This window comes from Oncorhynchus masou, unplaced genomic scaffold, assembly GCF_036934945.1.
Source record: "Oncorhynchus masou masou isolate Uvic2021 unplaced genomic scaffold, UVic_Omas_1.1 unplaced_scaffold_736, whole genome shotgun sequence".
NCBI lineage: Eukaryota > Metazoa > Chordata > Actinopteri > Salmoniformes > Salmonidae > Oncorhynchus > Oncorhynchus masou.
In genome coordinates, this window is record NW_027013815.1 from 70,001 (window position 1) to 82,500 (window position 12,500).

General features: G+C 50.6%; 1 protein-coding gene across 1 annotated transcript; it reads right to left on the reverse strand.

Annotated features, from left to right (window-relative positions):
* Window positions 1-3,408: 3,408 nt before the first annotated feature.
* LOC135537268 (keratin-associated protein 6-2-like) lies at window positions 3,409-3,849 on the reverse strand. Its single transcript, XM_064963460.1, has one exon. It carries the CDS (start codon window positions 3,847-3,849, stop codon window positions 3,409-3,411), a length of 441 nt encoding a protein of 146 aa, XP_064819532.1.
* Between the last annotated feature and the right edge of the window lie 8,651 nt (window positions 3,850-12,500).

A 12,500-nucleotide genomic window follows, 5' to 3' on the forward strand; every position in this document is an offset into this window, starting at 1 on the left:
TTGTTGTCTGTCACCAGCCCAGCCCCCCTCTTGTTGTCCGTCACCAGCCACCCTCTAGTTGCCCATCACCAGCCACCCTCTAGTTGCCCATCACCAGCCACCCTCTTGTTGCCCGTCACCAGCCACCCTCTTGTTGCCCGTCACCAGCCACCCTCTTGTTGCCCGTCACCAGCCACCCTCTTGTTGCCCGTCACCAGACACCCTCTTGTTGCCCGTCACCAGCCACCCTCTTGTTGCCCGTCACCAGCCACCCTCTTGTTGCCCGTCACCAGCCACCAGACGATATCATCAGAAAGCTACCTTCCCCGGCCTCCTTAGTGGTCTAAGGCACTGCATCACAGTGCCAGCTGTGCCACCAGAGACTCTGGGTTCGATCCCAGGCTCTGTCACAGCCGGCCGCGACAGGGAGGTCCATGGGGCAGCGCACAACTGGCCTAGCGTCGTCCGGGTCAGGGAGGGCTTGGCCGGCAGGGGTATACTTGTCTCATCACGTACTAGCGACTCCTGTGGCGGGCCGGGCTCAGCTCACGCTGAAAAGGTCGCTAAGGGCCACGGTGTTTCCTCCGACACATTGGTGCGGCTGGCTTCCGGGTTGGATGCGCGCTGTGTTAAGAAGCAGTGCGGCTTGGTTGGGTTGTGTATCGGAGGACGCATGGCTTTCGACCTTCGTCTCTCCAGAGCCCATAAGGGAGTTGTGATGAGACAAGATAGTAACTACTAATAATTGGATACCACGAATTTGGGGAGAATAAGGGCATAAAATGTAAAAAAATTATATTTTAAGAAAAAGAGAACTACATTTCAATGAGCTCGCTGTGGTTTAAAGCAGATTTGACAACAAAAAAACCTAATTCTTATTCATCAAAACACGCAGAATGAAGAACTAACAAGCCTTTTCTCGTCTTAAGCTAAAACCCATCAGGGGGATTCAGACGATCTCGCAGGTGTTTATGTTTTAAAAGCCTTTTGCTTTTTCAAGATGAAAAATATATTTATTATGTTCAGGAAATAACACCACCACCACACCACCACCACACCACCACCACACCCACCACCACCACACCACCACCACCACCACACCACCACCACCACCACACCACCACCACCACCCACCACCACCACCACCACCACCACCACCACCCACCACCACACCACCACCACCACCACACCACCACACACCACCACACACACCACACCACACCACCACCACACCACCACACCACCACACCACCACCACACCACCACCACACCACCACACCACCACACCACCACACCACCACCACACCACCACACCACCACACCACCACCACCACCACCACACCACCACCACACCACACCACCACCACCACCACACCACCACCACACCACACCACCACACCACACCACACCACCACACCACACCACACCACCACCACACCACCACCACCACCACACCACCACCACCACCACCACACCACCACCATACCACCACACCACCACACCACCACCACCACACCACCACCACACACCACCACCACCACCACACCACACCACACCACACCACCACCACACCACCACCACCACACCACCACCACACCACCACACCACCACCACACCACCACCACACCACCATACCACCACCACCACCACACCACCACCACCACACCACCACCACACACCACCACCACACCACCACACCCCCACCACCACACCACCACCACCACACCACCACACCACCACCACACCACCACACCACCACCACCACACCACCACCAAACCACCACCAAACCACCACACCACCACACCACACACCACCACCACACCACACACAAACACACCACACCACCACCACACCACCACCACACCACCACACCACCACACCACCACCACACCACCACCACACCACCACACCACCACCACACCACCACACCACCACCACACCACACAACCACACCACCACCACACCACACCACACCACCACACCACCACCACACCACACCACCACACCACCACCACCACACCACCACCACACCACCACACCACCAACACACCACCACCACACCACACCACCACCACACCACCACCACCACCACACCACACCACCACCACACCACCACCACACCACCACCACACCACCACAACACCACCACCACACCACCACACCACCATCACACCACACCACCACACCACCACACCACACCACCACCACACCACCACCCACCACCACCCACCACACCACCACACCACCACCACACCACCACACCACCACACCACACCACACCACACACCACCACACCACCACCACACCACCACACCACCGCACCACCACACCACCACACCACCACCACCACACCACACCACCACCACACCACCACACCACCACACCACCACCACACCACCACCACACCACACCACCACACCACCATCACACCACCACACCACCACCACACCACCACACCACCACCACACCATAACACCACCACCACCACCACCACACCACCACACCACCATCACACCACCACACCACCACCACACCACCACACCACCACACCACCACCACACCACCACACCACCACACCACCACCACCACCACACCACCACCACCACCACACCGCCTGACCTTCAGCCCATCTCATTATCCTCCTAGCAGTCTGACCTCCAGCCCATCTCATTGTCCTGGTAGCCTGACCTTCAGCCCATCTCATTATCCTCCCGGTAGCCTGACCTCCAGCCCATCTCATTGTCCTCCTAGCAGCCTGACCTCCAGCCCATCTCATTGTCCTGGTAGCCTGACATTCAGCCCATCTCATTATCCTCCTAGCAGTCTGACCTCCAGCCCATCTCATTGTCCTGGTAGCCTGACCTCCAGCCCATCTCATTATCCTCCTGGTAGCCTGACCTCCAGCCCATCTCATTGTCCTCCTGGTAGCCTGACCTCCAGCCCATCTCATTGTCCTGGTAGCCTGACCTTCAGCCCATCTCATTATCTTCCTAGCAGCCTGACCTCCAGCCCATCTCATTGTCCTCCTGGTAGCCTGACCTCCAGCCCATCTCATTGTCCTCCTGGTAGCCTGACCTCCAGCCCATCTCATTATCCTCCTAGCAGCCTGACCTCCAGCCCATCTCATTGTCCTCCTAGCAGCCTGACCTCCAGCCCATCTCATTGTCCTCATGGTAGCCTGACCTCCAGCCCATCTCATTGTCCTCCTAGCAGCCTGACCTCCAGCCCATCTCATTGTCCTGGTAGCCTGACCTTCAGCCCATCTCATTATCCTCCTGGTAGCCTGACCTCCAGCCCATCTCATTGTCCTCCTGGTAGCCTGACCTCCAGCCCATCTCATTGTCCTGGTAGCCTGACCTTCAGCCCATCTCATTATCTTCCTGGTAGCCTGACCTCCAGCCCATCTCATTGTCCTGGTAGTCTGACCTTCAGCCCATCTCATTATCCTCCTGGTAGCCTGACCTCCAGCCCATCTCATTGTCCTCCTGGTAGCCTGACCTCCAGCCCATCTCATTGTCCTCCTGGTAGCCTGACCTCCAGCCCATCTCATTGTCCTCATGGTAGCCTGACCTCCAGCCCATCTCATTGTCCTCCTGGTAGCCTGACCTCCAGCCCATCTCATTGTCCTCCTGGTAGCCTGACCTCCAGCCCATCTCATTGTCCTCATGGTAGCCTGACGTCCAGCCCATCTCATTGTCCTCATGGTAGCCTGACCTCCAGCCCATCTCATTGTCCTCATGGTAGCCTGACCTCCAGCCCATCTCATTGTCCTCCTGGTAGCCTGACCTCCAGCCCATCTCATTGTCCTCATGGTAGCCTGACCTCCAGCCCATCTCAGTCCTCCTAGCAGCCTGACCTCCAGCCCACATCAGTCCTCCTGGTTATCTGTCCTCCAGCCCATCTCAGTCCTTCTCCATGCCACGTTACTAATTAGTCACTCAGCATCTATTTTGCCTCCATTTGTCACACCTCTGTGAGATGAGCGATCTCTGGCTTCGTCCCAAATGACAATTACTACAAAATGCACAACATTTACCAAGACCCTATGGGACTACAACCAAAAGTAGTGGACTATATAGGGAATAGGGTCAAAACTAGTGCACTGTGTAGGGAATAGGGTCTAAAGGAGTGCACTATGTAGAGAATAGGGTCTAAAGGAGGGCACTATGTAGAGAATAGGGTCTAAAGGAGTGCACTATGTAGAGAATAGGGTCTAAAGGAGTGCACTATGTAGAGAATAGGGTCTAAAGGAGGGCACTATTTAGAGAATAGGGTCTAAAGGAGGGCACTATGTAGAGAATAGGGTCTAAAGGAGGGCACTATGTAGAGAATAGGGTCTAAAGGAGGGCACTATGTAGAGAATAGGGTCTAAAGGAGGGCACTATGTAGAGAATAGGATCTAAAGGAGTGCACTATATAGAGAATAGGGTCTAAAGGAGGGCACTATGTAGAGAATAGGGTCTAAAGGAGGGCACTATGTAGAGAATAGGGTCTAAAGGAGTGCACTATGTAGAGAATAGGGTCTAAAGGAGGGCACTATGTAGAGAATAGGGTCTAAAGGAGTGCACTATGTAGAGAATAGGGTCTAAAGGAGGGCACTATGTAGAGAATAGGATCTAAAGGAGTGCACTATATAGAGAATAGGGTCTAAAGGAGGGCACTATGTAGAGAATAGGGTCTAAAGGAGGGCACTATGTAGAGAATAGGGTCTAAAGGAGTGCACTATGTAGAGAATAGGGTCTAAAGGAGGGCACTATGTAGAGATTAGGGTCTAAAGGAGTGCACTATGTAGAGAATAGGGTCTAAAGGAGGGCACTATGTCAGTTAACAGGCAGGCAGTTAACCCACTGTTCCCTGGGAGGCCGTCATTGAAAATAAGAATTTGTTCTTCACTGACTTGCCTAGTAAAATAAAGGTCAAATAAAATAAATACATGTAGGGACTAGGGTGCCATTTGGGACACATACCTGGTCAGTGGTGCTTCTGAGTCCAGAAATGTGATCTCATCCTAATATCTGCCTCATTCCTGGTCAGTGGTGGTTCTGAGTCCAGAAATGTGATCTCATTCTTAATATCTGCCTCATTCTTGGGCAGTGGTGGTTCTGAGTCCAGAAATGTGATCTCATTCCTAATATCTGCCTCATTACTGGTCAGTGGTGGTTCTGAGTCCAGAAATGTGATCTCATTCCTAATATCTGCCTCATTCCTGGTCAGTGGTGGTTCTGAGTCCAGAAATGTGATCTCATTCCTAATATCTGCCTCATTCCCATTAACTCTCTGAACCAGATTAACATCTTTTCGCTGCCTGACTAATACCCAGGACGGAGGAATCCGAGTTTCTTGGTTGTTAACCTCACAATATCCAGGAGCGTTTATATATATCCTGTACCTCCCTCTCTTCCTCTCCTCCTCTCCTCCTATTCCTCCTTTCCTTTCCTCCTCTCCCTCTCTCCTCCTCCCTCTCTTACTCTCCTCCTCCTCCTCCCTCCCCCTCCCCCTCCTCTCCACTCCTCTCCTCTCCTCCCTCCCCCCCCCCCCCCTCCTCCCCCTCCTCCCCCCCCCCCTCCCCTCCTCCTCCCCCCTCCCCCTCCCCCTCCTCTCCTCTCCTCTACTCTCCTCTCCTCTCCTCTCCCTCTCCTCTCCTCCTCTACTCTCCTCTCCTCTCCTCTCCTCCTCTACTCTCCTCCCCCTCCCCCTCCCCCTCCTCTCCTCTCCTCTCCTCTCCTCCTCCTCCCAGACCAACAGCCATGTCCTTGTCTAATAGAACACAGTGCCTTGACACTGTGACCAAACCAAATTTCACAGAAACAACAAAGGTCTTTTTGGGGGCTGCAGCCAAGCAAGACAAAGCTACAGCGGGAACACTGTGAATGCATGGTATCCTGTTCCCCTACGTAGTGCACTACTTTAGACCAGAACGACACCCTATTCCCTACGTAGTGCACTACTTTAGACCAGAATGGCACCCTATTCCCTACGTAGTGCACTACTTTAGACCAGAATGGCACCCTATTCCCTACGGAGTGCACTACTTTAGACCAGAACGACACCCTATTTGACACCCTATTCCCTACGTAGTGCACTACTTTAGACCAGAGTGGCACCCTATTCCCTACGTAGTGCACTACTTTAGACCAGAACAACACCCTTTAGACCAGAATGGCACCCTATTCCCCTACGTAGTGCACTACTTTAGACCAGAATGGCACCCTATTCCCTATGTAGTGCACTACTTTAGACCAGAATGGCACCCTATTCGACACCCTATTCCCTACGTAGTGCACTACTTTAGACCAGAATGGCACCCCATTCCCTAACGTAGTGCACTACTTTAGACCAGAATGGCACCCTATTCCCTACGTAGTGCACTACTTTAGACCAGAACGACACCCTATTCCCTACGTAGTGCACTACTTTAGACCAGAACAACACCCTTTAGACCAGAGTGGCACCCTATTCCCTACGTAGTGCACTACTTTAGACCAGAATGGCACCCTATTCGACACCCTATTCCCTATGGAGTGCACTACTTTAGACCAGAATGGCACCCTATTCCCTACGTAGTGCACTACTTTAGACCAGAATGGCACCCTATTCGACACCCTATTCCCTACGTAGTGCACTACTTTAGACCAGAATGACACCCTATTCCCTATGGAGTGCACTACTTTAGACCAGAACGGCACCCTATTCCCTAACGTAGTGCACTACTTTAGACCAGAATGACACCCTATTCCCTATGGAGTGCACTACTTTAGACCAGAGTGGTACCCTATTCCCTAACGTAGTGCACCATTTTAGTTCAGAACGGCACCCTATTCCCTACGTAGTGCACTACTTTAGACCAGAATGGCACCCTATTCCATACGCAGTGCACTACTTTAGACCAGAACGACACCCTATTCCCTAGGCAGTGCACTACTTTAGACCAGAGTGGCACCCTATTCCCTACGTAGTACACTACTTTAGACCAAAACGAAACCCTATTCGACACCCTATTCCCTACGTAGTGCACTACTTTAGACCAGAATGCCACCCTATTCCCTACGTAGTGCACTACTTTAGACCAGAATGCCACCCTATTCCCTACGCAGTGCACTACTTTAGACCAGAATGGCACCCTATTCCCTACATAGTGCACTACTTTAGACCAGAAAGGCACCCTATTCCCTACGTAGTGCACTACTTTAGACCAGAACGACACCCTATTCCCTCACGTAGTGCACTACTTTAGACCAGAGTGGCACCCTATTCCCTACGTAGTGCACTACTTTAGACCAGAACGGCACCCTATTCCCTAACGTAGTGCACTACTTTAGACCAGAACGACATCCTATTCCCTAACGTAGTGCACTACTTTAGACCAGAACGACACCCTATTCCCTCCGTAGTGCACTACTTTAGACCAGGGTCCTAAGTGCACTATATAGAGAATAGGGTGCCATTTGAGCCATTCTCTCTCTCATGCGGACAAAGCCACAGGCAGCACCGTTGGTCTCTGTGTCAACTCTCTGTTCCTCCTCCTCCATCTACTTCCTGGTACACAGATAAGCATCAGAAGGGTTCCGTAGATTAGGGGAGAGCTAAGTGGCGTGCTGTGTTTTTTGCTGAGAGAGATTCACTTTTTGTCTATTGCACTTGCTTTGGCAATGTAAACATATGTTTCCCATATCCAAGCTGTTTTCCCCGGGCACGGATGACGATTAAGGCAGCCCCCCCCCCCCCGGCACCTCTCTGATTCAGAGGGTTTCGGTTAAATGAGGAAGACACATTTCAGTTGAATTCATTCATTTTTTTTATACCAGGCGGTGTCAGAGGAAGGCCCCAAAAAATGTCAGACGGTCCTCTCTGCTACCGAGGGGGAGGCAGGTAACCTAGTGGTTAGAGGGGGGAGGCAGGTAGCCTAGTGGTTAGAGGGGGAGGCAGGTAGCCTAGTGGTTAGAGGGGGAGGCAGGTAGCCTAGTGGTTAGAGGGGAGGCAGGTAGCCTAGTGGTTAGAGGGGGAGGCAGGTAGCCTAGTGGTTAGAGGGGGAGGCAGGTAGCCTAGTGGTTAGAGGGAGGAGGCAGGTAGCCTAGTGGTTAGAGGGGGAGGCAGGTAGCCTAGTGGTTAGAGGGGAGGCAGGTAGCCTAGTGGTTAGAGGGGGAGGCAGGTAGCCTAGTGTTTAGAGGGGGGAGGCAGGTAGCCTAGTGGTTAGAGGGAGGAGGCAGGTAGCCTAGTGTTTAGAGGGGGAGGCAGGTAGCCTAGTGGTTAGAGGGGGGAGGCAGGTAGCCTAGTGGTTAGAGGGAGGAGGCAGGTAGCCTAGTGGTTAGAGGGGGGAGGCAGGTAGCCTCAAATCAAATCTAATCTAATTTCATCGGTCACATACACACGGTTAGCAGATGTTACTGCGAGTGTAGTGAAAGGCTTATGCTTCTAGATCTGACAGTGCAGCAGTAGTAACTAACAGGTAATATCTAACCAATTCCCACAACAAAACCTGATACACACAAACTAGTAAAGGAATGGGATGAGAATATATGAATAGAAAATATATTGATGAGCAGTGACAGAGTGGATAGATGCAATAGATAGTAAAGAATAGATAGTGAAGGATACAGGATACAGTACATACATCAGAGATGAGTCATGTGAGATATGTAAACATTCCTAAAGTGACTAGTGATCCATTTATTAAAGTGGCCAATGATATCAAGTCTGTGTATATAGAGCAGCAGCCTCTGTGTGTCAGTGACGGCTGTTTAGCAGTCTGATGGCCTTGAGATAGAAGCTGTGTTTCAGTCTCTTTGTGTTCGTGATGGCTGTTTAGCAGTCTGATGGCCTTGAGATAGAAGCTGTTTTTCAGTCTCTCTGTGTTAGTGATGGCTGTTTAACAGTCTGGTGGCCTTGAGATAGAAGCTGTATTTCAGTCTCTCTGTGTTAGTGATGGCTGTTTAACAGTCTGATGGCCTTGAGATAGAAGCTGTTTTTCAGTCTCTCTGTGTTAGTGGTGGCTGTTTAGCAGTCTGATGGCCTTGAGATAGAAGCTGTGTTTCAGTCTCTTTGTGTTCGTGATGGCTGTTTAACAGTCTGATGGCCTTGAGATAGAAGCTGATTTTCAGTCTCTCTGTGTTCGTGATGGCTGTTTAGCAGTCTGATGGCCTTGAGATAGAAGCTGATTTTCAGTCTCTCGGTCCCAGCTTTGATGCACCTGTACTGACCTCGCCTTCTGGATGATAGCGGGGTGAACAGACTTCGGGGTGATAGAATTTAGGTAGCATTGATCTCAGATTAGCTTTGTTAAAATCACCAGCTACGATAAATGTACCCTCAGGAAATACGCCTGTATATAAAGTCCAGTGAAGTTCCCTGAGGGCCGTCTTGGTATCCGCTTGCGGGGGGGATATACACGGCTGTGCTGATAACCGAGGAGAGTTCCCTGAGGGCCGTCTTGGTATCCGCTTGCGGGGGGGATATACACGGCTGTGCCGATAACCGAGGAGAGTTCCCTGAGGGCCGTCTTGGTATCCGCTTGCGGGGGGGATATACACGGCTGTGCCGATAACCGAGGAGAGTTCCCTGAGGGCCGTCTTGGTATCCGCTTTGAGGGGGATATACACGGCTGTGCCGATAACCGAGGAGAGTTCCCTGAGGGCCGTCTTGGTATCCGCTTTGGGGGGATATACACGGCTGTGCCGATAACCGAGGAGAGTTCCCTGAGGGCCGTCTTGGTATCCGCTTTGAGGGGGGATATACACGGCTGTGCCGATAACCGAGGAGAGTTCCCTGAGGGCCGTCTTGGTATCCGCTTTGAGGGGGGATATACACGGCTGTGCTGATAACCGAGGAGACTTCCCTGAGGACCGTCTTGGTATCCGCTTTGAGAGGGGATATACACGGCTGTGCCGATAACCGAGGAGAGTTCCCTGAGGGCCGTCTTGGTATCCGCTGTGCGGGGGATATAGACGGCTGTGCCGATAACCGAGGAGAGTTCCCTGAGGGCCGTCTTGGTATCCGCTTTGAGAGGGGATATACACGGCTGTGCCGATAACCGAGGAGAGTTCCCTGAGGGCCGTCTTGGTATCCGCTTGCGGGGGGGATATACACGGCTGTGCCGATAACCGAGGAGAGTTCCCTGAGGGCCGTCTTGGTATCCGCTTTGAGGGGGGATATACACGGCTGTGCCGATAACCGAGGAGAGTTCCCTGAGGGCCGTCTTGGTATCCGCTTTGAGGGGGGATATACACGGCTGTGCCGATAACCGAGGAGAGTTCCCTGAGGGCCGTCTTGGTATCCGCTTGCGGGGGGGATATACACGGCTGTGCCGATAACCGAGGAGAGTTCCCTGAGGGCCGTCTTGGTATCCGCTTTGAGGGGGGATATACACGGCTGTGCCGATAACCGAGGAGGGTTTTCTTGAGAGATAATACGGACGGCATTTGATTGTGAGGAATTCTAGGTGAACAAAAGGACTTGAGTTCTTGTATGTTGTTACAATTACAACATGAGTCGCTAATCATGAACAAATACCCCCGCCCTTCTTCTTACCAGAGAGATGTTTGTTCCTGTCGGTGCGATGCACTGAAAATCCCGTTGGCTGTTCGGACTCTCAACAGCAGGTCCCCAGCTAGCTATGTTTCCGTGAAACAAAGTATGTTACAACCTCGGATATCTCTTTGGAAAGCAACTCTTGCCCTAAATTTGACCGACTTGGTTAACCTCTCTAGGGGTGTGGTACGGTAACGTGCCACCTGGCCAACATCCAGTGAAATTGCAGAGTGCAAAATTCAAAAATTCTCAATTAAAATATTTAACATTCTTGAAAATATATGTTATACATCAAAATAAAGCTTAACTTGTTGTTAATCTAGCCGCCGTGTCCGATTTCAAAAAGGCTTTATGGCGAAAGCAAACCATGCAATTATCTGAGGACAGCACTCAGCACACAAAACATTACGTACAGTTACCAGCCAAGTAGATTAGTCACGAAAATCAGAAATAGCAATAAAATCAATCACTTACCTTTGATGATCTTCGTATGGTTGCACTCACAAGACTCCATGATACACAATAAATGTTTGTTTTGTTCGATACAGTACATAAAACCTCCATTTTGTTTTTCTTTCAGTAATCCAATGGCTCAGATGTGGTCACAACAGACAGATGGAAATTCCAAATAGTATCCGTAAAGATCGCAGGAACATGTCAAATGATGTTTTTAATCAATCCTCAGGTTGTTTTTAGCCTAAATAATGAATAATATTTCAACCGGACAAAAGCATTGTCAATATAAAAGGAAAACAAGAAAGGCGTGGTCTCGGTCGTGCGCGGTAACCAGCTCTGAGGACATCCCAGGGTCCACTCACTCAATGTTGTCAATCTCCCTCATTTTTCAGAATACAAGCCTGAAATAATATCTAAAGACTGTTCATGACTAGTGGAAGCCATAGGGAATGGAATCTGGGTCCTATCCCTGTAAATGGTGGATAGGCTTTCATTGGAATAACAGTCATTTCAAAGTAATGGCACTTCTTGGATGGATTTTCCTCAGGTTTTATGGCTGTCATTTCAGATCTGTTATACTCACAGACAATATTTTAACAGTTTTAGAAACTTTAGAATGTTTTCTATCCAAATCTACCATTATATTATATGCATATCCTAGCCTCTAGACCTGAGTAGCAGGCAGTTTACTTTGGGCACGCTCTTCATCCATAGTGCCCCCTACCCTAATGAAGTTAACTAGGGACGGGACAATAGTGAGTAATATACTGGGAAGCGGTGGGTGAAGCCTCGCTAGAAGACCGCTCCGTCTCTCCACGTTGTTTTGGGTCGACCTCTGGAATCAGTTCAAATGCCCTGGGAGGTGCAGACAAAGGATCTGCTTTGGGAAAGTCGTATTCCTGGTCGTAGTGCTGGTCGTATTCCTGGTCGTATTCCTGGTCTTAGTGCTGGTCATATTCCTGGTCGTATTCCTGGTCGTATTCCTGGTCGTAGTGCTGGTTGTATTCCTGGTGGTATTCCTGGTCGTAGTGCTGGTTGTATTCCTGGTCATAGTGCTGGTCATATTCCTGGTCGTATTCCTGGTTGTTATGCTGGTCATATTCCTGGTGGTATTCCTGGTCGTAGTGCTGGTTGTATTCCTGGTTGTTGTGCTGGTTGTATTCCTGGTTGTTGTGCTGGTTGTGCTGGTAAGTTTGAGTTTGAGTTTATTTTATTTTGTCAGGGACAGTGCACATTAATCAATGTGTCAGTAAAAGTGTTGTTTTTAGCCAGCTGGATAATTTTCAACCGCTGTCCCTGGGCAGGTGATGAGTTGACATGTCTCTGATATCCCAAAAGTTCTTCCCGGTTGTATATAATAACGCTTAAGGTTTTCTAGGCAGTGTAAGAAATAATACATTGAAAAACTAAATAAGGACTAGAAGCGAAGCTGCCATCTCTATCGGCGCCATCTTGCTAACCCAATGTTCCCTGGTAGGCTGTAATTGTAAATAAGAGTTTGTTCTTAAAACTGACTTGCCTAGTTAAATAAAGGTTCAAT

What these genes read in the sequence shown, in the direction of transcription:
- LOC135537268 (XM_064963460.1), bottom strand. Translation starts at nt 3,849, where the DNA reads ATGTGGGCTGGAGGTCAGGCTGCTAGGAGGACTGAGATGGGCTGGAGG.